This window comes from Dipodomys ordii, unplaced genomic scaffold (assembly GCF_000151885.1).
Source record: "Dipodomys ordii isolate 6190 unplaced genomic scaffold, Dord_2.0 Scaffold139, whole genome shotgun sequence".
NCBI lineage: Eukaryota > Metazoa > Chordata > Mammalia > Rodentia > Heteromyidae > Dipodomys > Dipodomys ordii.
The window spans coordinates 2,541,309-2,569,074 of NW_012267355.1; the positions used below are offsets into that span (position 1 = coordinate 2,541,309).

The window sequence follows — 27,766 nt, forward strand, 5'->3', positions numbered from 1 at the left end:
AGAGCACTCACCTTGAGCTGTAGAGCTGAGAGACACCATTCAGGCCCAGAGTTCAAGTCCCAGGACCAACAACAACAACAACAAAGAATAATAAAGAAAGCTTGTTTTGGTGTGACCCTCACACCCATACCAAAAATACTAAATTACAGAGTGGGTCAAGAAAACCAAGACAAGTGCCTATGGTTCATGCCTGTAATCCTAAACTACTCAGAGGTGGCTGAGATCTGAGGACTGTGGTTTGAAGCCTGCCAAGGAAAGGAAAGTACGGGTGACTCTATCCCCAAAATAACCAGCATAAGTCAAGCAGGAGGCATGGCTCAAATAGTAGAGTGACAGCTGTGTACAAGCCAGCCAAGCAAAACAAGCAAACAAACAAAAAATATTCTAACTTAATTTAGTACTCATATTTAAGAGATAGGCGGCAGCAGCAGAACATCATGGGATGCCAAAGTTGAAGTCATCAATAAAGGAGGAAATGTAAGCTGGAAGTTCCCCAAAAGGAACATGCTCATGAGATAGGAACTCAGGTTATTGGTGCAAAGGCACAATGCTGTGAATATTCTACAGAGCACAATAAATACTTGAGGTTGTCCCGCTAGATAGGGTGGCAATTGAGTGAGGGAGCCCAGGTATGATTGGGAATTCTTGGGAGAAGTCCAAAAATGAAAAAATCAATTACAGACAAAACCAAAAGAAACACAGAGAAATAACTTTCCTAGTTGACAAGTTTCATTGCAGGAGCCACAGTACCAATGAGAAGCATTCATTTTTAGACATCACCATGTGACGTAGTGATGTTTCTTAGTCAATGTAATAGATTGGAGCCATATATCAATATAGTCCCAATAGCATTAATTACAATAACAGTAGCTATTTTTTGAACAATATTGGATCAGTAAAGCCTGTTTTTGAACGGTTTAAGTATGTTAAGCAATTAAATACTCACAACAATCATACAAGGTAAGCATTATTTTTTAATCTCCATCAGATAAAGGAACTGATGTGCAAAGATGATGTGTATTTTTCCAGAGTCATATTATCTAGCATGAATATTACATTACCTATGCAAACAGGCCTTTTCTCACAAAAATCAAAATCACAATAATGATTAGATGTTCAACATATGTTTGTTGAATTTCTTTTCTTTTTTGCAGTGTGTGTGTGTGTGTGTGTGTGTGTGTGCATGTGTGTGATGTGTATGTATACTGAGGCTTGAACTCAGGGCCTCAGGATGTTGCTTGGCAATTTCCACATATGGCTGGCACTCAACCATTTGAGCCACACCTCCTCTTCTGATTTTTTTGCTGCTTAACTGGAGATAGGAGGTAAGAGTCTTCATTGGGTTTTCTTCCCAGGATGGCTGTGAGCTGCTAACTGCAGATTTCAGCCTTGTGACTAACTAGGATTACAGGTGCAAGTTTCTAGAACCTAACATTGTGTTTTTGTTTTTGTTTTGTTTTGTGGTCGTTCATGGGGCCTGAACTCTGGGCCTGGGCACTGTCCCTCAGCTCTTCAGCTCAAGGCTAGCGCTCTACCACTTGAGCCACAGCGCCACTTCCTGCTTTTTCTGCTTATGTGGTGCTGAGGAATAGAGCCCAGGGCCTCATGCATGCAAGGCAAGCACTCTACCACTGAGCCACCTTCCCAGCCCATTAATTTTTTTTATTCATTAAGTTCACTATGAATCCATGAATCCACTTTATTTTTGTTGTTGATATTTAGTCTACTTCTGGTCCTGAGATTTGAACTGAAAACTTAAGTCTCTGAGCATTTCTGTTTAAGGCTAGCACTCTACCACTTGAGCCACAGCTCTACTTTTTTGGCTTTTTTGTTAATTAGAAATAAGAGTCTCATGAACTTTCCTGCCTGGCCTGGCTGCAAACCTTGATCCTTGTAGTTCAGCTTGCTGAGTGGCAAGGATGATATGTGTGAGCCACCAGCATCTGGCTGAATTAGTTTTTACTACAGGTACAGAAATGACATGCTTTAGAAAGAGAAATGCAAGATTCCAAAAGCAAGCTTTGTTTTGGAAGTTACCTTTACAAAATCCTCTTCTGCTGCACATTTTTCATCTTACACAAATACTAAGGTATCTTCCCCCTTACAATTCTTCAGATAAAATGTTTGAGCTAGCCATCATACTTGAGACTATCATTTCTGTAAGAAAAGATGGTTTGTGAAGATTCCAGCTACCATCAGGGTAGCACAGCAGAAAGTGAGACTCGGGAAGGGATTCAAAAACATGGATCTGTGCTATTATACTTTAATCTTTTATGTATTTGAGTCACATCTTGGTTGGGCTACTATTACTTCCTAACAGTTTCTGGAATATCAAAGTTGATTGTTGAAAAATGTAGTTATGAATTTATGAGAAGTAAAAAGATTTTAATGTAGCAAGGATGAATGCTATCAAACTTTTGACACAAACGTATCATTTAAAAGAGGCCCAGAGGTAGGATATAAAAACCTTCATTGTAACAGCGGTTATAATATGCAGCAAATATTACCAACAGATCTCTTATATTAAAATCCTAATGAAACAATTGTGCCTCCCATTAGGGGTACTACAAGATGTTCAAACTAATAAGTTCATTTCGAAATGAACAACCCTCTGCAATTTTGCCTTTAGAGTGTGAGAGTTATGAATCTTTCTCATTACCAAGATTCTTTATCCTCCCACGCAATATGCACTTGTAGATACATTCGAAGATTTCTGAATTTATACCACAAATGGAAATTTCCCCATAAGAAATGCAAGCTAATAAATCAGGGTAGCCATGGGATCTCCTGCTATTTTAATGCATTTATGGTAATAACATCTTCTCAATGTAATTTTCAAATGCAATTTTAGCTCCTTTAAATTAGTGTCGAGTACGGTTTCTGACAGTATCTATGGATTACACTCACATGATCATAAGTATGGTTAACTCCATAAATAGTATCACCGGCAATGAATTCACAATGAATCAAACTCCTGAAATATTGTTACTGATCACAGCTACTAAGTTCAAGAGAAATACATTCCAGGTAAAATTGAAGTTTGACCTTAATCCTTTAATGGCATGGGATACAGAGCACTGCTTTGTCCACATCTATTTTTCTTGTTCACTGGACAAAAAAAATTCAATATTTACTTTTCAAGCAACTGAGCATGGCTTGTTTGTTACATAAACCACAGCATCTCTGTCTCTTAAAGAGTTAATTCACTACATGGTTAAACCATTCTGCCTTACATAATGACCTCTAAATTATCTATGCCAAGACAAATGGAGTCAGAGTAGAGGCAATAATTCAAAATGGTAAATAGCAACATACATTTATTTGAGCTTTGGGAAGCTTTGCGTGATTTATTATGTTTGCTGAACTTACTTCCCAAATGAAGTTGTGCCAAGTTGGATATTAAAAAGAGCTCGAGATACTTGAACATAGGAAGGACAAAGGTATGAGTGGCCAGACTAGAAGGCCAAGTATGAGGACAGAGTTTATGCAGAATCCCAAATTTCCCATATGTAGTTCAAGAACACAAAGATTCGATATATGGATAATTAATCTTAATTAAATAGTCATAGATTTTACTTACCTTTACTAACTTGATTCAATACACAATTAGAGAATGGGATCCAGTTTCTCTTTTCTAACTAGATGATGCATTGTTCATTTTATGCAATGCTGACAGAATGTGAGATAATGTAAAAGCCCATAATTGCAGCGACAGCGAGGTATTCTAATTATGATAAAGATCAATTGGTTTCATAGAAAACCATGTAACCATTGAAAGAGAAGCTGTTTTATGGAAAAGGTAGGCTACGTGGAGCGATTACTAATTTCAATAAAAAAATCAATGAGGAATTTCGGGATTTGGGAGTAATACACATCATCACACAAATGAGCTGGTGTGTTTTAAAATGACTCTCGCCTGCTTTACACAGGAATTGAAAGAGAAGATGGACGAACTCCTGCCCTTGATCCCTGTGCTAGAACAGTACAAAACAGATGCCAAGCTGATCACCCAGTTCAAGGACGAAATCCGGAATCTTTCTGCGGTCCTCACTGGGATCCAGGAAGAGATTGGGGCTTATGACTACGAGGAACTGCACCAAAGGGTGCTCAGCTTGGAAACCAGACTGCGGGACTGCATGAAAAAGCTAAGTGAGTCCAACACTCTCTAAGCCATGGTTTGAAGTAGGTTCAATGATAGCTGTGTCATTACTGGTCAGAAAGTAGCTCGTTAGAGGAACGCCAGTAGTGCCTACTTTAAGTGTGTTGTGTGCCTTAGTGATTACTCAGGAATACTTGATGAAGACATTTTAGATCACCATGTCACCATTTGGTGGTTTGAAATAAGTAGCCTCAAAAATACACCCAATTTTATTGGCTGAATGAATAGAAATAAGTTGCAGGGAATTTTATAATATGTGATGACAATCAATATTTGACTAGGGGAAGAGAGGAAGATGTGGATAGATGAAAGCTAACCTGGAGTGAAGTGGAAAACAGCATGATTTAAACAAACCAAACAACTCAATTACTCTACAGAATTGCCATCTAATGCTTTAGTCTACTAAAAAAGCAAAAACAAAAATCCAATGAGGAAATACCTATTTAAATATAGGTATTTCTCCGTGAGGACAAAGAAACAGATTCTAGCTGTGGCCTGCTAAACCACCTGCTTCCATCTGGCTAGCATTTCTAAGTCTTCTCTTACATCCATGAACTAACTACTCAATTCAAATCAACATGGGACTAGTCTACAACTTGAACATCATTATTAGATGACGGTAGGTGGCCATGAATTGAAGAAGGAGGGAATGTAACATAGGGTCAGTTGTTGACATGGTTAACAGGGTAAGAAGGTAAACTCAATAATCCATATTCTTTCAAGGTACAAACATACTTCTCTGGATTAAGAAATGAACAGGCAAAGTAATAAAATATGAAAAATAATTAACTTCTAGCATAGAAAAGTCCATGGCTAATTATATTTCTATATAATTATATTTCTAATTTTGTTTCTAATAAAATCTGAACATTTGCAAGAACGTGTTAAAGTATAGTCACCTATGTGTTCTGAATGATGAATGAAAAACCAAATGACAAAGCCCTGCATTCAGTCATCAGAATCTCAACAAGTGTGGGGATTGAAATATTGTGTATGAGTGTGTGAAATACTGTGGTGTACCCCTTTGCACAAATTGCATACCCTAAAAGATTACATGTCATGTCGATAAAATAGGTCCTGGGAATGAGTACCAGTGGGAGGAATGGGAGTAAATGAAAAGGGTGAAGGAGGGTAAATATAGTTAAAATACATGATATTCACATGTGAAAATGGGACAATGAAGCTTGTTGAGATTGATTTGGAGATTTGGAGGGCAGGTGATGGAGGAGATAAATCTGATCAAGGAATTGTGTGTGTATACCTGGACATGTCAAAAGGGAACTTCTTTGTCTACCTAGTTGATGCTAATAAAAAATTCAGGGTGGGAGGTAGAAGAGATTTTTAAAAATGGGTATCGTTATATGAGAGACTCTGCTATAGTTACCATAGATTTTCTAACAGAATCCAGCAAAAATTAATGAGAAAAATAGTAGCTAAACTCAAAGGCTAATTTCTCATTAGCCAAGATCTACACATGTTCTTCTGTAATTGGTCAACCATCAACTATCTAGTCCCTGCTCCTCTCCAGCCCTTCCAGCATGGGCCTTGCTACTTCTCTAGTCTGCCCAGGCCCTTGTGCCTTCTGCTTGCTTCTCACTGGGTCATTGTGAGCCATCATGGGTTCCTGCTCCTGAAGTACCTTCACCCAAAGACCCGTTCACTCTCAGCATACTTTCACCTACCACACATAGTACATGCTGCTTTCTTTAGGCCTTAGTTTCAATGTTGTGTTTTGCCAGATTCCTTTATTGGCTTCTACATCCCTGCAAAATGCCCCCCCAAAACACTGATCGCTCACGAAAAATGAGGTATTTGTATCTGTCATCAGAATTTCACGCACAGTTGAATATCTTTGCCCTGCCAGTGGTCCATGAAGACCAGAATAATTCTGTTTACTGTTAGTTGCTCTGTATCCAAATGCCTAAAACACTTACTGGCAAAGAAGTTATTCAAACATATTTGTTGAATTAATTAATTATTTAGGTAGCCATAGGAATGATTGCTAAACCTATTCACAGAATATTAGCTCTTTCAAACCCCAAAGGATGATCTGTTTTGCTTGTTAAGATAAAGGGAGACTAACCAGTTATGATGTCTCATGCTGCAATGCCAGTTACTTAGGAGGTGAAAATAATGAATACTGTAGTTCTAGGACATTCTTCCCCTAACCCTCCCTAGCAAAACATTATTGAAGCACCTCATCTCAACAAACAAGACTATTGTGGTGATACTCACCTGTAATCTAAGTTATGAGAGATGTAAATAGGAGGATGATAGTCTGAGGCCAGTCTGAGGCAAAAAATGGGAGACCCTCATTGAAAATAACTAAAATAGAAAAGGTCTGGGGTTGTGGCTCAAGTGGTACACAAGTGGTACATGACTTGCACAGCAAGTACAGAAACAAACAAAACAAACTTAGGTATCCTAGGGCCATCTTGGAATACAAGCTTTGAAGCAGAGACAGTATGATAGCGATTCAAAAACTCCAAAGACCATTCCTCTTAGCCAGTTAATATTTATGCTAAAATAGCATAGGTTGATTAATATTAAGCAGAAAAAAAAGTTATCGAACCTAAATAGCCTATATACCTATGGAGTATCAGCCATATTGTATTTGATTCTATTTTTAAAAAAATTTACTGTAAAGGTGATGCACAGAGGAGTTATAGTTACATAAATAAGGTAATGAATACATTTCTTTTTGAACAGTGTTGCCCTCTCCCTCATTTTCTCCCATCCCCATTCTCTACCCCCCCCAAGTTGTAAAGTTCATTTCCATCATAGTGTTTAGTGAGTATCATTGTTGCATTGGTTCACCCTTTGTCCCACTGTTTCCATATTTCCCCTTCCATTTCCCAAATCAGATAAACTTATATATAAGACAAAAGGCACAGAGATTTAAAAAATGACCTATTTTTTAAAACTGAGAAATAAGTCCCAGGTAGTACTCATTACCAGATTATGTCTTAATTAAGTGGTTCACGCCTGTAATCCTAATTATTCGGGAGGGTGACAACTGAGAATCATGGTTGAAAGACAGCCCTGTGAGGCTCTAATTGTCAATTAATCACTCAAAACCCAGAAGTGGTGCTGTGGTTCAAGTGGTAGAGCACTAGCCTTAAGCACAAAGAAGCTCAAGCACAGTGCCTGAGTTCAGGGGCCACAACTCTCTCTCTCTTTCTCTCTTTCTCTCTCTCTCTCTCTCTCTCTCTTTTTCACACACACACACACACACGATAAAAAAATATTGAACTGCAATTATATAGCGTTCAAATTACTTCAGGAATTACAAAGAAGTATCCAACTGCTTGCTTTTGGAGGGGAAGTTGTATGATTTGAATCCAGAGCTTCATACATGCTAGACAGATGCTCTATTACCTGAGCAGCCAGGTTTCCAGTCCTTTTGGCTTTTATTACATTTTAGGTGGGTCTTGCTATTCTTACCCAAGCCAGCCTGAGTTGCTAGCTCACTTCCTGCTGGGAAGCTGGGATGAGAGGTGTACACCATTACACCTGGCTTATTTGTTGAGGTGGGGGGGGTTCCACCAACTTTTACTCAGGGTGATCTTAAACTGTGATCATTCCCCATGTCTATTTCTTGAGTAGCTAGAATTCCAGATGTGAGCCACTGTGCCAGGCTTAAAATGTGTATTTTATTATCTCATAAAATATCTGTTGTTTGTCCTATAGGAGATTTGTGTAGAGCTTGTGTGGAGCTTTGACTTTCTTTGTGAAAGAAAGTTAAAGATGTTAAAGATGAACCATTCCCTATCTTGAGAGTCAATTTGGTCTTTCATTCCCAGTATCTCATCATAAACCCAGACACAAAACATCAGCTAAGGATTGATGGGTCTTCTGGAACAAGGACAGTGCTAGCTAATTACCCCTAGCATATTGAACAATCTTAATAGGGAAAACGTATTAATGAAACTTACTTCCATGTAGTCTCAGTCTACTGAGCCAGAAGCATCTCTGCTATGAATGGATAAGTCTGCATACCTCTGTGCTCCATCACACGCAGCTTCCTTTCAAAATCCACATTCCCCTCCCTATACTCACCTGAAGATTATATTTGAAACAAAGAAGGAGAATAGGTGGACGACAAAAATCCTGCCTTTTGGTTCTTACTGATATTACAGCAATGGCATCTGTAAGACTTGATCCTGAATGTATTTATCATCCTAGGCCATTTTTATCCTTTCTTCATGAATCATAAGTTGCTTTTGTTTTTATTTTGTTTTGGTTTGATTTTGTGCTAGTAATGGGTTTGAACTGAAGGCTTTGCACTCTCCCTTAGCTTTGTGCTGGCACTCTAGTACTAGAGCCATAGTTCCAATTTGGGCTATTTTCTGGTTAATTAGAATTAAAAATCTCATGGAATTTTCTTCACAAACTGTCTTCAAACCTCAATCCTCAGATCTCAGTCTCCTGAGAAGCTAGGATTACAGGCATGAGTCACTGGTACTTGACTAGACCCCAGTTTTGAAAGAATATGACAAATTTCATTGATTAATATTTATTTTCTTTTATTATTTTATGTTGATGTATTTATTTATTTATCTTGTAGTACTGGGCATTGAAACCCCCCGGGCTTCATATATGCTGATTTTAATTACTCTAAAACATATGTTCTAGCAGTGAATGTAATGTAAATATCAGTTAAGAACAAATTGGAATTCATCTTTCCTATTTAATGAGATGGCTATTCGTTGAGTTAGTTGGGATGTCCCCATAAAATATTGAAACTATTATTAATTTCTCAGTGTTTGTGAGGAACTGTCTCCAGGAGTCTCACAGATGTTCAGATCTGCAGGTGTTTACACCTCTGTAACAACGTGAATAGTGTCTACACATAACCTACACACACCTTCCCATACATAATAACCTCTAGATCACTTACAAGACCTAACATACCACAAAGGTTACATACCGAGTTATTACACTATGTTGTTTGATTCCAGATAAATAATCTGTGCCTGTTCAGTATGGAGGAAAATTCTTTCAGATGTTTGGGATTCCTGGTGGGTTTAATCTGAAGATAAGGAAATAGTGAATATGTGGAGGTTGGGGAGGAGGGAAGCTAACTACAGTTCTTACACTTCTTAAACTTGTTCAAGTTATCAGCAAAACTGCCCTCCTTAATCAGTGCAGAGACCAATGCCACAAGCAATGAGTCTATAACTCTCTTGGGTTTTGTCTCAAGAACTATAGTTTGGTTCTTATTTATATCAACAAATTGCTTACTGAGCATCTCAAAGCAGAGAGGATATTTATCAATTGACCGGATTATACCTACTAACTACAATGTGAAAAACATTTTGTGAAGAAATAAATCTCTATATTTTTCCATTAAAAAGAATTACTAATTAAAAGAAGGTATCTAATTATAGATAGAGAGATAACAGAGGATGGTAATAGATGATAGACATATATGCACAATAAATATATATATATGATACATATACATAAATATATACATATAAATACACAATAGACATAGATTAATACATCTATATGAGAAAAAGAAGTTGAAGAAATCAAATATAATTTTGAAAGTGGCCCTAGGTTATAGTTTGATTAAAATATATCTGATGTTGGGAGAGAAAATATCCATTTATCCAACTTTAAGGCTATGAACACAAGGAGTAGCAACAGACTGACAGACAGACAGATAGATGATATATAGATAGAGATAGACACAAAGACAGAGACAGAGACAGAAATAGAGAGGGTGCCATTATGGCTTGGGTCTTATAGCAACAAGAGCCAGCAGCTCACATCTTGACTCTTCACAAAGGCACAACCAATTAACAGAAAGCAGAAATGGACTAGAGAGAGAGAATAAATCGCAACAATGATGAATGCATTTCCCTTTGTCCCCCCCTTACTTCCCCCAGTGGGTTTGCTTTTAAGTAAAATGTCACAGGGTATATCACCTGCATTTTAACATGCTACAAAACAAACCAGCTTCACTGCTTTCAAGGTCTCTACCAAACAGTAAATAAGGACCTGAGGGAACTACAAGTCATGAAAAGCACCAGGGCTTCTTTTAGTTTGTTTCTCACAGCGAATTAAAGTTTTGGAGAAAAGAGAACTCAGAAAAAATGTTTCCACAGCATCGCACCCTAGTGGTCTGAACGGGATAATGTTATATTCTTCCCTAAATGCTTAATTTTCTCCTGTGAGAGGCTGAATAGACTAGTCCCCTGTGCTTAATTAAATCATATCACATTCCTAGACATGGAGAAAATAATTATATGCATGTGAAAATTAGCCTGAAAAAAACATGGTTAAACCCCTTACACATCCCCTGAGATCACCAATGGACATTTTATGCAGATTATAACCAGCTTTCCAGTCCTCTCCTCCCACCCACCCCTCTCCACCCAGTCCCTCTCCTCAGTTCTATTTTAGGGCAATGGTTTGGTGCCATCTAGTGAATGAATTGGAGCCATCTTTCTACTAACACAGTGGCTAGAGAGGTGATGTTTAAAAGAGCCATCTGAAAGCATGAGAAACTGAGGGTCACAGTGATGATGAGACTTAGGTTCCTGTTCTTACTTTGCCAAATTAGTTCTTCAAAATCAACACCTAAGGAAGCTGATCATCTTTCTACACATTCAGCAAACATTTCCAACGCACTAGTATGCACTTGCAGTTTGTGAGATATTTGCTGATGCACAGATAAATAGGAAGCTATGTTTCTGTGGTGAAGAAGCTCTTAGTTGTACATTACAGTGCACACATGAGTAGATATCCACAGCAACACTCAGGTATACTGCTTGACAGGTCCATAGCAGCTATTTTGCATTCATTTAAAAAATGAATGTAAATGCAAGTACTGTGCATTACAATTGGCAATTTAAGGAAACATTCAACAAGAATTCAATTAACTGCCAAAGACATACTTTGGAGGCAATAACTTTGAACTTATGTTTTTTTCTGAATTCCCAGAGAACTTTTTTTTTTGGTTATGGGATTTGAGCTCTAGGCCTGGGCACTGTCCCTCAGATCCTCAGTTCAAGAGGCTAGCGCTCTACTCACTTGATCCACAGCACTACTTCCAGTTGTCTGGTGGTTTATTGGAGATAAGAGTCTCCCGGACTTACCTACCTATGCTAGCTTTGAACCACAATCCTCAGATCTCAGCCTCCTGAGTAGCTAGGATACCAGGCATGAGCCACTGGTGCCCAGCTTCAGAGATCTTCTTTACACATGTAAAACAAAGAAAGATGAATACGTTCTAGTGTAGGGAATAGCACCACCATCCATTCAATAGTTTGGGGGAGGGGAGGAAACAAGCCACAGTCTGTTATGTGTGATTAACCCCTGAACTTCTGCTCTCCATGAATTCACCACTTCTTTTCTGTGTGTTCTCATCCATTTCTCATGGCCATCTTCTTTTGCATTCTTCTGTAAGGCATCATTCATTGTCTTTCAAGAGCACGACTTCTGTGGTCTCCTAACCTCTGTGTGTTTGCTGAAGGGAATTCTCTCTCTGTCATTCTAAGTAATTAGTGCACTATTTCTCCAAAATGTCACACTTGTATTTAAGTGGTTTATCTAAACTGATTCCAGACATGTCTACACGTCTCCTCTTAATGAAGTGGGTTCTCCAGCTCTCTTCTCTCAAGTTCTCTTTGCACCCTAAACATTAGTCATTCCATCTGCCAGTTCCTCTATCTAGCAAGCCTGCCTTCACCTTTCTGGACATTGAAATAGTTCTTCCCTTTCGTGGAACTCTTTGCCTCCACACCCTATCTTTCTAAATGCTTGCACTTCTACATTATTCACACTGGCACTAATTCTTTCAAGAAGCTTTTCCAGGTTGTCTTCAGGATAGTTCAAGTCCTTGTGTAGTCATGAGTCTGTTTTATACAAAGCACCCATTTGGGACTTTAAAATGGTTACATCCTTACAGATATGTTGTAACTTCCCTGAAAGGCATTTTTTTCTATTTTTGGGTTGAAGAACAAACCTCATTTTTTTTCAAATAAAGAATGTTAAAAAGTCAATGTGAATTGAATATAAAACATGTGTCTGTATTCTTACAAATCCAGGAAGCTTTGGGAGGAAAAAAAATGGTGACAAAAGCATACCATCCTTTTCATCTTTGTTTTCATTTTCCTGTGTTCTTTCTTCAATGGCAATTTCAGAATTTCTTTCAAAACACCTGATAATTTGTCAAACTTTAAAGCAAGAAACACTGCAAGTCTCAGCAAAGGTGAGAACTAACAGAAAAGTCAAACTGTGCGTGCCTGAGGTGAAGGAGTGAGAGTTAACTCAGAATCGTAATAGGAAAAATTTATGACAACTTTCTCAGATTAAATAGAGAGAATTTCAAATACCTCATTGGGCGCCATTTTATAAAGACAGTCCTGCATAGTCCCATATCATAAGCTATGCCATCACAGGGCAATTTCCCAGTGTCCTTGGACTTGACTACATTTTTTCACTAGTTGGTAAATTTTGATACACATTGTTTTTAATTATAAATCTTCCTCCTTATGTCTTATATACACTTAGATAACAACTAGATTATCAACTGTTTAAACACATGATACCTATATTTCCAGAGGCAAGGATGAATCTCCAAAGTATTTGAGATTCCATAACACATTTTCCACTTAGTATTGTACTACATACACTTCTCTTTAAAGGCATATTCATAATGTAAGTTTTAGTTCAGAAAACATAAAATGAATAACAGCTGCCTTTTTAAATAAGTAAGATGATAAAATGGTGTTAATTTTGGATCATATGAACTATGGAGATACATTTGTATTATTCTTGATTTTTATTTACCAAATTCCCATTCAAACAGAGTCTCATGCTCTGTTGATTTTTCTCCTCACTACTTTCTGTCAACCATGTCATTGGTGAGACTAGAAATACAGACCAAAGTTAATATCAACAGGGCTTTCTGTATATTAAATGTATGCTGGATACTTACCTAATTGCAAGTAAGGAGGCTGAGATCTAAGGATCATGGCTCAATGCCACCCTGGGATGGAAAGTTCTTGAGACTCTTCTCTGCAATAAACCACCAGAAAAGCAGAAGTGGTAATGTGGCTCAAGTGGTAGAGTGCTAGCTTTAATCTGAAGAGCTGACGGACAGTGCCCAGGCCCAGAGTTCAAGTCCACAGCTGACAAATAAATAAATGAATGAATAAATAAAAGTCAAGTCATTTCTATGTCTTACAAAGTTCTCCAATGGCCTTAAGTAGATAGAAATATCATTCTATCCATAAAGATAGTCACTATTCCATCTAAATTACTTATATATGAGTATGTCCTTTATATGAGTATGACCTTCTGGTCTAAATCGAGATGTTATACTAGGAGATTACAATATACATTCATATATTGAAAGAATAAACACAAGACAGGGCAGATGGATTTTAGGCTTCATTGGCCAAACAGCAAATCTTCCTGCTGATATTTTTTTCTCAGCTAATGATTAATAATTATGGCTGTAGCTGCTCATAAAAAATAACATATGAAAGTCATCAGAGAAATAAACCAGTTTCTTCCCTCTACAACTTATATGATTTGAATATATTCAGATTCACCATATGATCTGAATACATAAAATGCATATATGCAATGTATTATAAACGCTTTTTTATTTCCCTATGTCTCACTCCTGGCAGAGTTAGAGCAAGCAGGAAAAGATCAGAGAAGCAAGACTCTAGATTTCTTTCTTTGCCTTCCACTTTTAAAGGCACATTTGTTTCCTAGGCATTCAAAAACATTCTTTCCTGTTGGGTTCCCTTTGTCTTCCTAAGAAAGTGAGTGTGAAGTGAGAAAGATAAAATGACTCATTTGAACAAAAGCTAGTTCGAGGGAGATGGGAAACAGAAATGACTGTTCTTGTTTATTTTGTTTGCATAATTTCTGTGCTCCATTAGAATCTGCCGCTACCTGTGTTTTCCTGACATGAGGGCCCACAAAACTATAATTGAAAAAGCGTCCAGGAAGGTTATGAATTCCTGTAATTTTAATTTTACTCATTTCATTTGATGAGAAAAACAATTACTAGCCATTTAAAAAGACATTTCTGTGGGGAAAACATCAACCTTGAGATCTCTTTCTGTGATGTTTCTGCCTGGCTTTAAAAGCACATGATCAAGCAGATGATAATTCTTTTGTTTGATGACAACCACAGATTTCACTTAAGTTCTCCTTATCGGCATATAAAAGTTTGTTGATGGACTCTCTTTAGTGAAAATGACAAGATATTAGACTCCAGAACTTCCATTTCATAGATGATGAAATCCCATTCCATCATATGCTTAACATATGGTGATTAATAGTATGACCTAGATTTTCCTCCCTCCTTGCCTCAGGGTTTTAACTGCACAAAAAGAGTATCCCTGGAAAGTGAAGGGGAAAAGAGCACGTGCACACGTACAGTCTCAAAGAACAGCTAGAGACCTGTCTGCTCCTGGCTACTAAATTGATGAGCTGTCATCTGCTCTAGGGCTTCATTTACTTAATCATTGTCTTTCATATGATCAACCGATGATGTCCCCTCTCCACTAGATAATTCCTAGAGACAAACAAAGCTGCATTGAACAAGGAGAATAACATTAGCACAATAATAACAAAAATTTCCCATGACCCCTTGTTTCTCTCCCCATCTCCCCCTCCTTCCCCACCTTTTCAGTAAATCTGCTGAATCTGCTACCTTGGTTTATCATTTCTCCAAGCTTATTCTTATCCCAATTCTGACTCATCACTGTGCATTTGAGTCACACAATCACTGATGAGACCTTGCCACCATAGACTACAGATGTTTCTTTGATTGTATTTTTTTAGCCATCCCAGTGGGATTCTCCACAGGTCAGTAACACATTCTTCTCAAAATACTTTATTCTCTTGGACATCTAAATAGCACACTATTAGCTTTTTTTCCTATTTATGGCTTCTTTTGGGGCTTTTCTGCTGGGCCCCATACCACGGTGAATCACAGAGCTCCACTCTAGATACAGAAACTATACATAGCCCTGGTTTTCAGTACCATCATTCTGGTCAGGAGTGTCAACATCATTATCTTAAAAAGATATCTGCTCCTTAGATATATACTATTTCCACTGACATGTACACTAATCAAGAAAAAGTTAAAGTAGCTTGCATCTGATTCTTGATTTTTTTTGGCTCTTCAAACCATTCCTTCTGAAGTCATTTCATCTGAGTAACTGACACTAAAGCATGCCAAACTGAGGAACACAAAAATCTGAAGGCTATTCTGTAGTTTTCTTTAGATTTTCTTTATTGTTATGATAGAGGTGATGTACAAAGGAATTACAATTATATGAGTCAGGTAATGAGTACATTTCCTCTCATACAGTATCTTCTGTTCCTTCATTCTCTGCCAGTCCCTCCCTCTTGTCTTCACCCACTAGTTGTATAGTTCGCTCTCATCAGTGTCCATTGAGCTCCACTGCTGCATTTTTCATCCTTTCTCCCTCAAGTACTGGGTCCTCCCCTGCCCTCCTGAAGAGATACATGCCCATATACCATATGTAAAGAAAAGAAGACAGAATCATCAGAAAATTAAAATTAAAGAGATCACTTGTTTCCATGTCTTGGTGTTTGTTTTTATATAAATATAGAGTTTTATATTTATATAAAATTTTATATAAATATAATTTTATATAAATAAATTTTACATAATATATAAATTTCATATACATTTATATAAATATTTTATATAAATATAAATTTATATAAATTTTATATAAATATAAAGAGGCATGTAGGGATTGTGCCTTTGTGGTCTTTTCCTAACCCTCACTGTGTGTGTGTATGTGTGTGTGTGTGTGTCTAGAATCCTGTATCACTTAATCTATATTAGATTTTTACTTGAGCTTTTTTTTTAATTTTTATTTATTTATTTTTTACTTGAGCTTTTTGTCACCCATCCTCATGTTCAATCCACAGGCTGGTCACACAAACTTATCTTTAAACACATAGTCCAGTTATACTGTGTCTTCCATCTCCATCTCTGCCTCCATATTCTATCTGCACCAATGGGAAAAGCTCTACATGGGACTTTCTGCCCTTACTTTGTCCTTCACAATTAATTATTCACATAAGAGCTGGGGGGGGGTCATCCTACAAAAATGCAGTTCACATTCTATTGCTCTCCTCCTGTTCTCTTTTAAACTCCTACATTTTCTTTCAATCATGCTTAGAATAAAATCCAAATATTCACTTAGATTTCATAGACTTCATGTATGAACTATTCATCTCCCCAACCTTCATCCAACCTTCAACTGCATTGCAAGAATATTGACTTAGTGAATATCTTTTAAGTATCTATGTACCAAACAGTATTCTACACAGTTAGCAGGTGTTTCTTCTTTAATCTTTCAATTATACTGTGAGATAGATTTGATTAATAGTTTTACACATGAGACATTGAGTGGTCAAGAAACAATTCAAGGTCTTTTGAGAATAAAGGAGAGAATCATTATTCAGAAGGGTGAAACATACCCCTCCCACATAAATACTTTTACATTTCTATATTCCCCTATCAGATCTACAGAATGGCTGAATCCACTAAATAGATTTTCTAAATAAACTAAATGCCTGTTATCTTACCCTTTAAATTTTTTTTTATTCCACAATTCACTTCTTGTCAATTAAATCTCACTTTCCAAGAGGTTTTCCTTAACCTTCCATATAAAGTAGCTCCTCTAGCATAGTGATTCCAACCTGTAATCCCAGCTACATGGGAGTAGTCAATAGAAGGATTTCAGTCTGAGGCCAACTTTGAGCAATAAATAAATACTGTCCAAATTGGAAAAGAGTAAGAGAAGGGGTGACATTGTCCAAAAAGAAGTAGAAGTGTACTCATTCACTGACTTACGTATCTTTAACCACTCTGTACGTCACCTTTCCAATAACAATAGAAAAGAAAGAAAAAGATACTGTCCCCAAAATAGCTAAATAGAGAAAGGTCTGGGCCATGATTCAAATAGTAGAGTATCTACTCTACCTCAAGTGTAGACCCTGAGTTCTAACTGGTATCAAATAAAGTAGCTCCTATTTATTCTTTATCAGATGGACCTATTTAAACAATTTACATTTAATGTGGTTTTTGCTTGGCATAGTTAGCTAGCTTGCTAGTATATTTGATCCAAAACATAAATTTCTTTGCACCAGGGGAAACACACCTTCCTTGTCACTGAAAGTAGAACAATGCTTAGGGTTCAAAAGTCTCAATGGAGTTATGAATTAAAAAAGTGAATAAATATGACACTCTTATTTTAAACACCTAAGAACTCTCTTTAAAAGGTAGAACTGACTGGAGTAGGAATCAATTACTCTCAACAAAATAGCTCCCTATTAGAAAAAAAATCAGTTCACCAAAAGAGCAACCCACCAAGTTATTCAAGGGGGAGACACTTATGAAAATTATTTTGTCCACAAGTCAGTGGAAAACTAAAGTATATTTGTATAATACAGGAGGGAGCCAATGAGGAAAGCCTGGCATTGTCTAATGTGTTTTGGGGCAGATGAAAGACTTCCAGAAGATGATAAATAGGCACAGAAGGGCATGATAAAAAGAGGATGGTATGTGGAAGAACCAGTGAAGGCAAAACACAAATTCCTGAATGCTCACAGATCCTCCCTAGCCAGAGACTGGATATAAAACGAGAACTCATAAACTTTCACATACCCGTTTTGAAAACACTTTACCTATCACTTAAAAATCTAGTTCACAAAATGTCCACAAAGTTTGCAAAACTAAATTGATTTATGTAGTCTTATGTCCTTCATGTAGATAATAGAGTTTTTACTAGGACATATGTATAGGACAAAATCAGGAAATTTAATGAAACATACAACTCAATTCAAAACTCAAGGCAACTATTCCTTCTGGAGTTGGAAGCGTGGCTCAGTTGGTAAATGAGCAAGTGTCAGGTACTGAGTTCAAGTCCCAGTCTCAGACCTTCACAAACAAAAGCTAGTCATTTGTAAACCGTCAGATTGATTGTTTGGAAACACCTATATGTAGTTAACTGAGGAAGGTCATAATTCATAGAATTCTTATATTTTTCAGGATGAAAGTTTAAAAAAAGAGATTGCTTTGTCAACTTCAACAGCTGGAAGTTTAAAAAACACAATTTCAGTCAAATAAATGCAAGAAGTAAGATTAACTATAAATGTAGGATAATGGCAACTCCTTATTCTGCAGGCATTTTACATCTTACATTTCTACCTACTGCGCAGCTCTGCACAGAACTGTGGCACATAAAGCCTGGAAAATATTTTTCAACAGTCAATATATGAGTGATTTTTATTTTACTTTTTAGGTTTAACAGCTATGAAGTTTGTGCAGCTATTTTAATCTTTTAAATTATAACTTAAATAGTGTATTCACATGGATAGAAAATTGTAGGCTTCAACTAAAATAAAAAGCTTGGAATGGAAATTAAGAGTCATCTTCTTCCGATTTGCTTCCCAAAGCTAACCACATTTAATCCTTTAATTTTAGATATATATTTCCAATAATGTTTACTTTTCTACAGTTTTTAGCAATTTTATATATCTTATTTATTAACTTCCTGCCCTACAAGAGAAAGATTTGCAGCCTTACTTTCTTTCCTGTCTTTTCTCAACATGATTTTTATGACAATTCATAGTCTAACCAATATCAATTTTGTGAATATAGGTCTTATTTTTTCTCCATTATTTTGTCATCAAGTACAGGAAAAATCTTTTACCATATTTTAACAAAATATGTCGACAGACTTTTACATTTCCATCTCTTGTCACAATTTTATTTTCTTAACAATGCAATTTTTATCTGTCTTCTATCATTGGAAACATTTTGTCTTTTCTATGTTCACAGAGCAGAAGAAAGATCTGTCAGATGTTCTACAGTCAGCTTATAAGCTGATGGTGCAAGTTAAACACACATGCTTACAGTGCTACAATGATGCTTTTTTTGTTCCTTTGAAGCTGAATGATGAACTCAGACATTGTCCCTTCCTCTCTAAATTCAGTATTATAATATCAGTCTGAATCAAAGGATATACATAAGGAGAGTTAGGCTAAATAAAGTCTGTTATATACATCAATAATTGCCTTCAGCATGTCCAGCTTTTCCTAGAGGGTCTTAGTATCTCTGCAGAACAATTCCACACTCTCTTTTTTAGGCTTGTTTCCTTGCTTTTCCAGCTTAATGTCATAGTCTTTATTTGTCCCAGTTCTGGGGGCTTGGTTTCAGGACCTGAATGCTGCTCCTGAGCTTTTGTGCTCAAGGCTAGTGCTATACCACCTGAGCTATAGCTCTACTTCCATCTTTAAAACAATTGATTGTTATTAACCAAACGCTGGTGACTCATGTCTATAATTCTAGCTACTCAGGAGGCTGAGATCTGAGGATCACGGTTGCAAGCCAGCCCAGACAGAAAAGTCTATGAGATTTTTATCTCCAATAAATCACCAGAAAACCAGAAGTGGGGCTGTCAAGTGGTAGAGAGCTAGCCTTGAGCTGAAGAGTTCAGGGACATCACCAAGCTTAGAGTCTAAGCCTCACAACTGACAATATCTATCTGTCTGTCTATCTATCTATCCATCTATCTATCTATATTTTACATATATGTATATATATATATATATATAGAGAGAGAGAGAGAGAGAGAGAGAGTGTAAGGTGATGTATGGGAAGTTGCAGTTACATAGATCAGGTATTAAGTATATTTGTTTTTGACCAGTGTCACTCCTTCCCTCACTTTCTCCCAGTTTTTCCTCCCACCCCCCTTCACAAGTTGTATAGCTCATTTGCAGCATAGTATCTAGATTATCATTGCTGCATTTGTTCACCCTTTGACCTTCCATTTCTGTGCCCCTCCTTGCGCTCCCAAAGAGGTACAAAAATAAGCCCTCTAAGAAACAGCAACACAATTAATAAATGGACTAACAACTTCAAGAGAGACTTCTCAGAAGAAAAAGTAAGAATAGTCAGCAGACACATAAATGTTCAACTTTTCTGGTCATAAAAGAAATAAATCAAAACAACATTGAGATCCCACCACCTCAGACCAATTAGAATGGCCATTATCAAGAAAACAACAATAACCAATGCTGGGTGGTATGTGGCCAAAAGGGAACCGTTGGTGGGAACCACTCTGGAAAGCAGTATGGAGATTCTTCAAAGACTAAATAAACATAGAGCTCCCCTATGATCTAGCAATTCCACTCCAATAGTCTACTCTTTTTATTTAATTTTTATTTATTTTTTATTGTGAAAATACTGTACAGAGGGGTTACAATTACATGGGCAAGATAATGAGTACATTTCTTATAAAGCATTGTAGCCTCCTCCTTTGTTTCCCCTTCCCATTCCTTCCCATCCGTCCCTCACCTCCCCCCCAAAATCCTCCCTGCCCCCCCACCAAAGTTGTAAAGTTCGTTTTCTACATAAGGACTTGTACTTCTCATTGTTGCAACAGGTCCACCTTTATCCTTATTGAAACGACTTGTTTTTCCCCTTCCCCTCAAAAAATTATACTGACATCAAATACAGTGAACACAGGGGTTATACTGTGGGGGAGGGACATACAAAGCAACAAAGAAATAATCTTATAAATGAGTTAGAAACAAATGCATGAAAGAAAAAAAACATTTGAATACACATCTTAGGGTTCATTTCCCTAACATCACCTTATCTGACCTTTTCTGCTTGACTCAGACATATACTAGATATTGCAAATAAGACTTCAATAGTCCACTCTCTTTTAAAAATTGGATTTATTTCTAGGCACTGGTGGCTTACACCAGAACCTTAGTTACTCAGGAAGCTGAGATCTGAGAATCATGATTCAAACTCAGACCAGGCAGGAGTCTGTAAGACTCCTAAATCTAATCACTTATCACAAAGCTGGAAATGGAGGTTTGGCTCAAGTGGTAGATTACTAGCCTTGAGCAAAAAGGACTGCAGACTCTGTCTGAGTTCAAACCTCAGGACTGGTAAAGAAAAAAAAAGATTTCTATTGGCTTGCATGCATGTGAAAACATTGTGCATAGTGTTACATGATAATTCTATGCAGGTTTACATTATGCAATGTTTAAATCAGATTAAACATGTGTATCTTTTCAAACATTTATTATTTCTTCACGAGGAAATTTTCAAAATTTTTGCTTTTAGTCAATTAAATTGTAAATTCTGGTTATCTATAGTCACTGTCCTGGTTAATAGCACACAAGAGCATCTGGTGCCTGCTAACTCTAAGTTACTACTATCTGTCCCATTCCCAATATTCCTTTCTCTCTTTTCCCCAACCTTTCATAACCACTATTTTACCCTGAACCTCTCTACAATCAACTAGTTTAGATTCGATCTAAATGAAATAACTTGGCTCCTATCTTTCTGTGTCTGGCTTATTTCACTCCACATAATGATCTCCTGTTCTATCCAGGTCCTCCTAAATGTCATGATTCAATATTGTTAGCTCTATAGCTTTCCATTATATTGCTGTATTTTCTCATTTACTTTTTGTTGATCAAAACTTGGACTGTTTCTATTTCTTGTGTATCAAGAATAACACTGCAGTGAACAGAGGAATGTAGAGGTCTCTTCAGCATTTGGATCTCATCTCCTGTGGATCTATCACCAGTAATGGGATGGATGGATAAAATGGCAGCCCTACTCTGAATTTTATGAGGCACTTCCACATTGGATTTTATAAAGGCTGCATTCATTTACATCTTCATGAAATTGTGTTAAGACATCCTTTTTGGAGTCATCTGTCTGTTCTGGAGCACATGTTCTCAAGGTCCACAGAATAATGGTCATTCTGGGACACAAAAGGTCTCATTTACTTTTTACACATAAATAGAAGGATAGGTGTCTACTATGTGTGCTTCCTAAATAGCTGGGCTGACAGGTGTGTACCACTCTGTCCTGTCCAGCTATTAGTTTAGACTAACGATGGACCCCAATCATTAACCTCCTCATCTCTGTCTCCACCTCCCAAATAGAAGGGAACAGGGATGAACCCTTGTCCTGGCTAGTTCTCAAGCAATTTCTTCAGAAAGCACACAACACCTTACTAACCATATGGTTTAGTATCCTGCTGACCATGAATATTGCTCTGAGAAACATCTACAAATAGTAATCAAAATAATCTCAAAGCTAATCTTACTTTGTCTTTCCTTTTTTTCTTTAGTGTTCTTTGTCTTCCAAATACAAGAGAATTCCAAATATAATAAGAATTAAACAGACATTTGCCAGTCTAAGAAAAGGCAGAGCAGGACAGAAAAAGCATGGAACAAGTAGGACCCTAAAAAAGGAAAAGCAAAGCAAAGAAAAAAATAAAATGAAAAAATAGACTAACTAAACAGGAATGAGTATTATTTTGTTTAGACCAAAGATCATCATTTTTAAACAATCAGATTATCATTAACAACATGAATAGCTAAATCACTTTTAAACTTTGCTATCTGAAAATCTCATACAAAATAGGTTTATCTTAGGCTTTTTGCTATTTATGATTTCCTTTCTATTCTTTGTGCACAATAAAGGTGATAAAAATATAATTAAAACATCCATTTTTATTATGTGTTGCAGTTCAATGTATTTTACATCATATGGCTTTGTAGTCATAAATGTAAATATGATCATGTAATATGTTGTAAAAATGAAAATGTGTTGAGATTTTGAAAGTTTGTCTTTATATATTAACTACTGCATTGCCAGGTCGTGTTATATACCTTTTACAGGTAAACAGTTATTTTATTGTATTATACACATTCGTACATGCTATATTTATTTATACATAAAAGATATTTTTCACAGGAACTTCTCATTCTATATTTTGTATTCTGATACAATTTGAAAATTTGAAAGCTTTTAGAGTTCTGGCATATGTAAATTATCTACGGTCACAAGGTGAAGGGAAAAAAAAATAGAAAGCTCCTGGACAATTATATAATATTTTGATTTCTTTACTTTGGATGAAGCAGCTGTTAAATTAGTATAATGATGATGACTTTCCTCATTCGTTTCTTTACAGATTATACCAGTCATTTCCCCATTAAAAATCACACACACTTTAGAACTACAGATTGAAAAAGCAAGTGATGGTTCCAAGGGCGCTGAAATGTGTGAATATAAAAGCTCAGCCATACAGAATATGCAACATAAATCCAGGGATTTAATCTGTCTTTCCATGCCATACTTTATTCTTGACATGAGTGTATGTGTTGGAATCATTGCTCTGTTCATCCAACATATTTATCTTCCTCTTGTTTCAGCATGTGGCAAATTGATGAAAATCACAGGCCCCATTACAGTCAAGACCTCTGGAACTCGATTTGGTGCTTGGATGACGGATCCTTTAGCATCTGAAAAAAATAACAGAGTATGTTGATTCTACAAATACTTAGACTTAAAATTATGTTTTATTTACACCTTTTTTTTCTCCTGACTATTCATTCTCTTCCGATATATTAGTTCTAATTTGAAAGTGTCACACAATTTGCATGTATCTCCTATTTGATAATACTAGCATTTCAAAAAGTATATAGCAACCAACAGTTAGTAAAATGTTTCATTGTATATTCTATTTTTTATTGAGTTGAACCTGTTATTTGTTTGAAAAGTGCCAGCGAAAAGCACATAAAATTTACTATATATTTTTAATGAATCATGGTCTTTAGTATGGAAAAATAACACAAAATGATGAAAATGTCAGGAACTAACTAATTGACTAAATAAATTAATATATCCTGGGGATCTAGAAATTGCTTTTAAAAGAAATAACGGAAACTTTGAGAAGATGTTTTCAAGTGTTAGTAATACCTCCAGAGTTTAATCGAATACATTAGAAATTCAACATATCTCCATTTAGTACACAACTTAGTATCAATTAATGGTTTCAACCAAATGAGATTAGTTACTAAATTAGTAAAATACTTTCATTAAAAGGTTGTATCTGTAGCTGCTTCATAGCATAAATGTTGCTTGAAGGTTTTGTGATATGCATAAAGTAGAACAGGTAAAATTCAACCAGGCATTTTTCAAAGTAAAGGAGAGAATAAAACAATTTTCAAGCCAGTGCCAGTGGTTCATTCCAATACTCCTAGTGACTCAGGAGGCTGTGATCTAAGGATCACAGTTCAAAGCCAGCCAAAGCAGGATGTCTAAGATTTTTATCTCCAATGAAACATCAAAAAAACTGGAAGTGGAGCTATGATTGAAGTGGTAGAGCACTTACCTTGAGCACAAAAACTTGAGGAAAGTGCTCAGGCCCTGAGTTCAAGCCCCAGAACCGGCACCAAAATAAATAAATGAATTACAATTTTCACTATCACTGATATCTTATTCCATCATAAGTCAGATAGTATGCTTTACTTTGGAATATATATATATACATATAGAGACATATGTATACACAAACACACTAATAAAAAATAATTACCAAAACTCTCAAAAAAAAAACCCAAAAGGAAACAGAAGGCCGAATTCAAGGCAATAAATTCAGTTGTTTCTTTTCCACATAGACCATGCTAATATTATTTTTTTTACAAAATCCCACAATAACTTCACATTTCTGGGCAGCAGTTAAACAGCAGGGTAATTTGGCTTTGAAAGCTGTTTGTGATATTAATGTGCCTGACTCTCACTACCTTTACTTTTTGAATTCTCAAAGAAGTACACGATGTCTTCAAGTCCCTTTGCTTTCCTTCTCCTTCTCCTCAGGTCTGGTACATGGATAGCTACACTAACAATAAAATCGTCCGTGAGTACAAGTCAATGGCAGACTTCGTCAGTGGAGCGGAATCCAGGACTTACAATCTCCCTTTCAAGTGGGCAGGAACTAACCACGTTGTGTACAACGGCTCGCTCTATTTTAACAAATACCAGAGTAACATCGTCATTAAATACAACTTTGACTTGGGGAGGGTGCTGGCCCAACGGAGCTTGGAGTATGCCGGTTTCCACAACGTTTACCCCTACACGTGGGGTGGGTTCTCAGACATTGACCTAATGGCTGATGAAATTGGGCTCTGGGCCGTCTACGCAACTAACCAGAATGCAGGCAATATTGTCATCAGCCAACTTAACCAAGATACCCTAGAGGTGATGAAGAGCTGGAGCACCGGCTATCCCAAGAGAAGCGCGGGGGAATCGTTCATGATCTGTGGCACACTCTATGTCACCAACTCCCACCTGACCGGAGCTAAGGTGTATTACTCCTACTCCACCAAAACCTCCACGTATGAGTACACAGACATCCCTTTCCACAACCAGTACTTTCACATATCTATGCTTGACTACAATGCCAGAGATCGAGCTCTTTACGCCTGGAACAATGGTCACCAAGTCCTCTTCAATGTCACTCTTTTCCACATCATTAAGACTGAGGATGACACATAAGCACACGTGATTGGGTTGCAACTCTCCAAATGGCATCATTTGTGACCAACTCTTATAAGACCCTCTCTGTTTACTTTTTATCATCATTTCTCCAACAGGATGCATTTATTTTTCTGTTGTAAAATCGGTGTTGAAAAAAAAATAAGTAAAAACAGCCTAGTCTGTCTAAGTTAATGTATGGCAGACACATCTCAATGGCTAAATTTACAAGGCCTATCATGTCCTTGTCATGAAAAGCACTAAAATAAAAGAGTTTAAGAGGCTAAAGTCGTAATTGTGCAAATGATTAATGTTCTGCCTTATATTGCAGTCAGAGACTAATGGTTGCTTAAATGCATGAATGTCTTCTTTTTTTTTTTAATCTGTCATTTTTAATGTCTTTTTTGCTCCACATCAGGAAATGTTTTAGTAGGAATTAGGGTTAGGAAAAAGCACTTCCCCATTTATTTCTAGGAAAAGACTTACATGGAAAATAATAGTAGATCATTTTGCTGTTAACATAGTTCTCTGATGTGGTGCTGTAATAGTCATTTTTAAATCTCGTGCTAACATTTTATTGACAATAGGTATTTCTACCATGGTAAGCATCATTGTACAAAGGTGTATTTCCTTCACTTCTGTGAAAGTATTTTTTTTATAAATAACACTGAAATTTATCCTCAGTTATTCTTTGAATCAATTTTTAAGTGTGGTCAGGAAGACTCTTTTTGGCTTACCCCTTTGCATAAGCATTATATATATAAAAAAAAAAGATAACCAAACAACCCATTCTTAACAGAGTTTTTATTTTATCCCAAGTTTATTGGACTTTGCTTTGAAGGCAAAAAATGATCCTGGGTAACCAAGTTAGTCTGTTCCCAGAAAGCATTCCCCATCCCCAAACCCCACCCCCAGAGATGTCTACAAAAGATGCCACCGCTTGAACTATAACAGTTGGATTTGAGTTGACACTCATCTTTATTTTATACCAGATGATTTTGTTCTTCACAATTAAACATATGGATGTTTTAATTTTTTTCCTATTTTAGATATGGCTTGAAATAATGTAACTCCTGTAGGAAAACTAGAAAAGCCCATGGAAACTCTTAAAGTTGAAAATTCCATAATATCCTCTAGATTTATATTACGCTAGAGAATTATTGACTAATGTGCAATAGAGGGAAAAATGGAAATGACTTGGACATTGCCTGATTTTGAATGTGTCAGTAAGCAATTGGAAACTGAGGTTGGAAGGTGATTCCTTGTTACCTGCTTTATTGTATTCATAGAAACAATGTACCTTAAAAGGAAAGCTTTAATACTTTATGTTAATGATTTCACAAAACATATATCAATATATAGTGACATGTCATTGACTTTCAGATGTACTTACTTTCCATGTATAAAAAGATTTCTTCTAAGGCAGCCTTATGAAAACTAAGAGGGTTTGATCAATGGTGAATAATATGTAACATATTAGTGTCAATATTTAGTTGCACATATACATAGTGTCACAGTTTTCTTTGAAATGTAAGGATCAAATAATGCAGATTAAACACTGTATAAAGCAGCACTAATATGTAGGGTAAGTCATTTCAATGTCGTAAGTGAGGAGCCATTCTCAACTAATAGCACTAGCTAACCTATAGTGTAATAACCCAGTATCGAAACCAACACAATTTAATAAAGATTTTTCTTTTGCCTACAAAAATTAGCATGATCTGATAAGCCCTGTGGATCCTTTTGTACCATTGTCTTCTCTTTTTTGAAGTTTATGTATGTTTTTCTGTATTATCAAGAGATGGCAAATTTAAGATTTCATGTATCCCAATATTTGACCACCATACATCTAGCCAGACTTTGTATATAGCATGTGTATCAGGAAAGAAAAAAAATCTCATCAGTTTGAGCAATGAATCAACTTTTTTTTGTGGGGGGTTCAGGTCATGGGGCCTGAACTCTGGGCCTGGGCGCTGTCCCTCAGCTCTTCAGCTCAAGGCTAACACTCTACCACTAGAGCCACAATACCACTTCCAGCTTTTTCTGCTTATGTGGTGCTGAGGAATAGAGCTCAGTGCCTCATGCATGCAAGGCAAGCACTCTACCACTGAGCCAGCCCCTGATAAAAAAAATCTATTTCATTCCTCATTTACTTATAAAAGATGTCATGCAATATGTACATTCAAAATGTGGATACTCATGGCTTATGTGTGAGGTGTGTAGCTTGT

The 27,766-nt window shown here is 36.6% G+C and overlaps 1 protein-coding gene across 1 annotated transcript in view; it reads left to right on the plus strand.

The window, feature by feature from the left end:
- Olfm3 (olfactomedin 3) overlaps positions 1–26,214 on the plus strand; it is a 47,117-nt gene extending 20,903 nt beyond the window's left edge. The window contains exons 4-6 of the mRNA XM_013031407.1: positions 3,930–4,149; positions 23,435–23,541; positions 24,882–26,214. Coding sequence (XP_012886861.1) covers positions 3,930–4,149; positions 23,435–23,541; positions 24,882–25,559 — 1,005 coding nt within the window. The 3' untranslated portion in view covers positions 25,560–26,214. The remainder of the gene's footprint in view (positions 1–3,929; positions 4,150–23,434; positions 23,542–24,881) is intronic.
- The last annotated feature ends 1,552 nt before the right edge of the window (positions 26,215–27,766 follow it).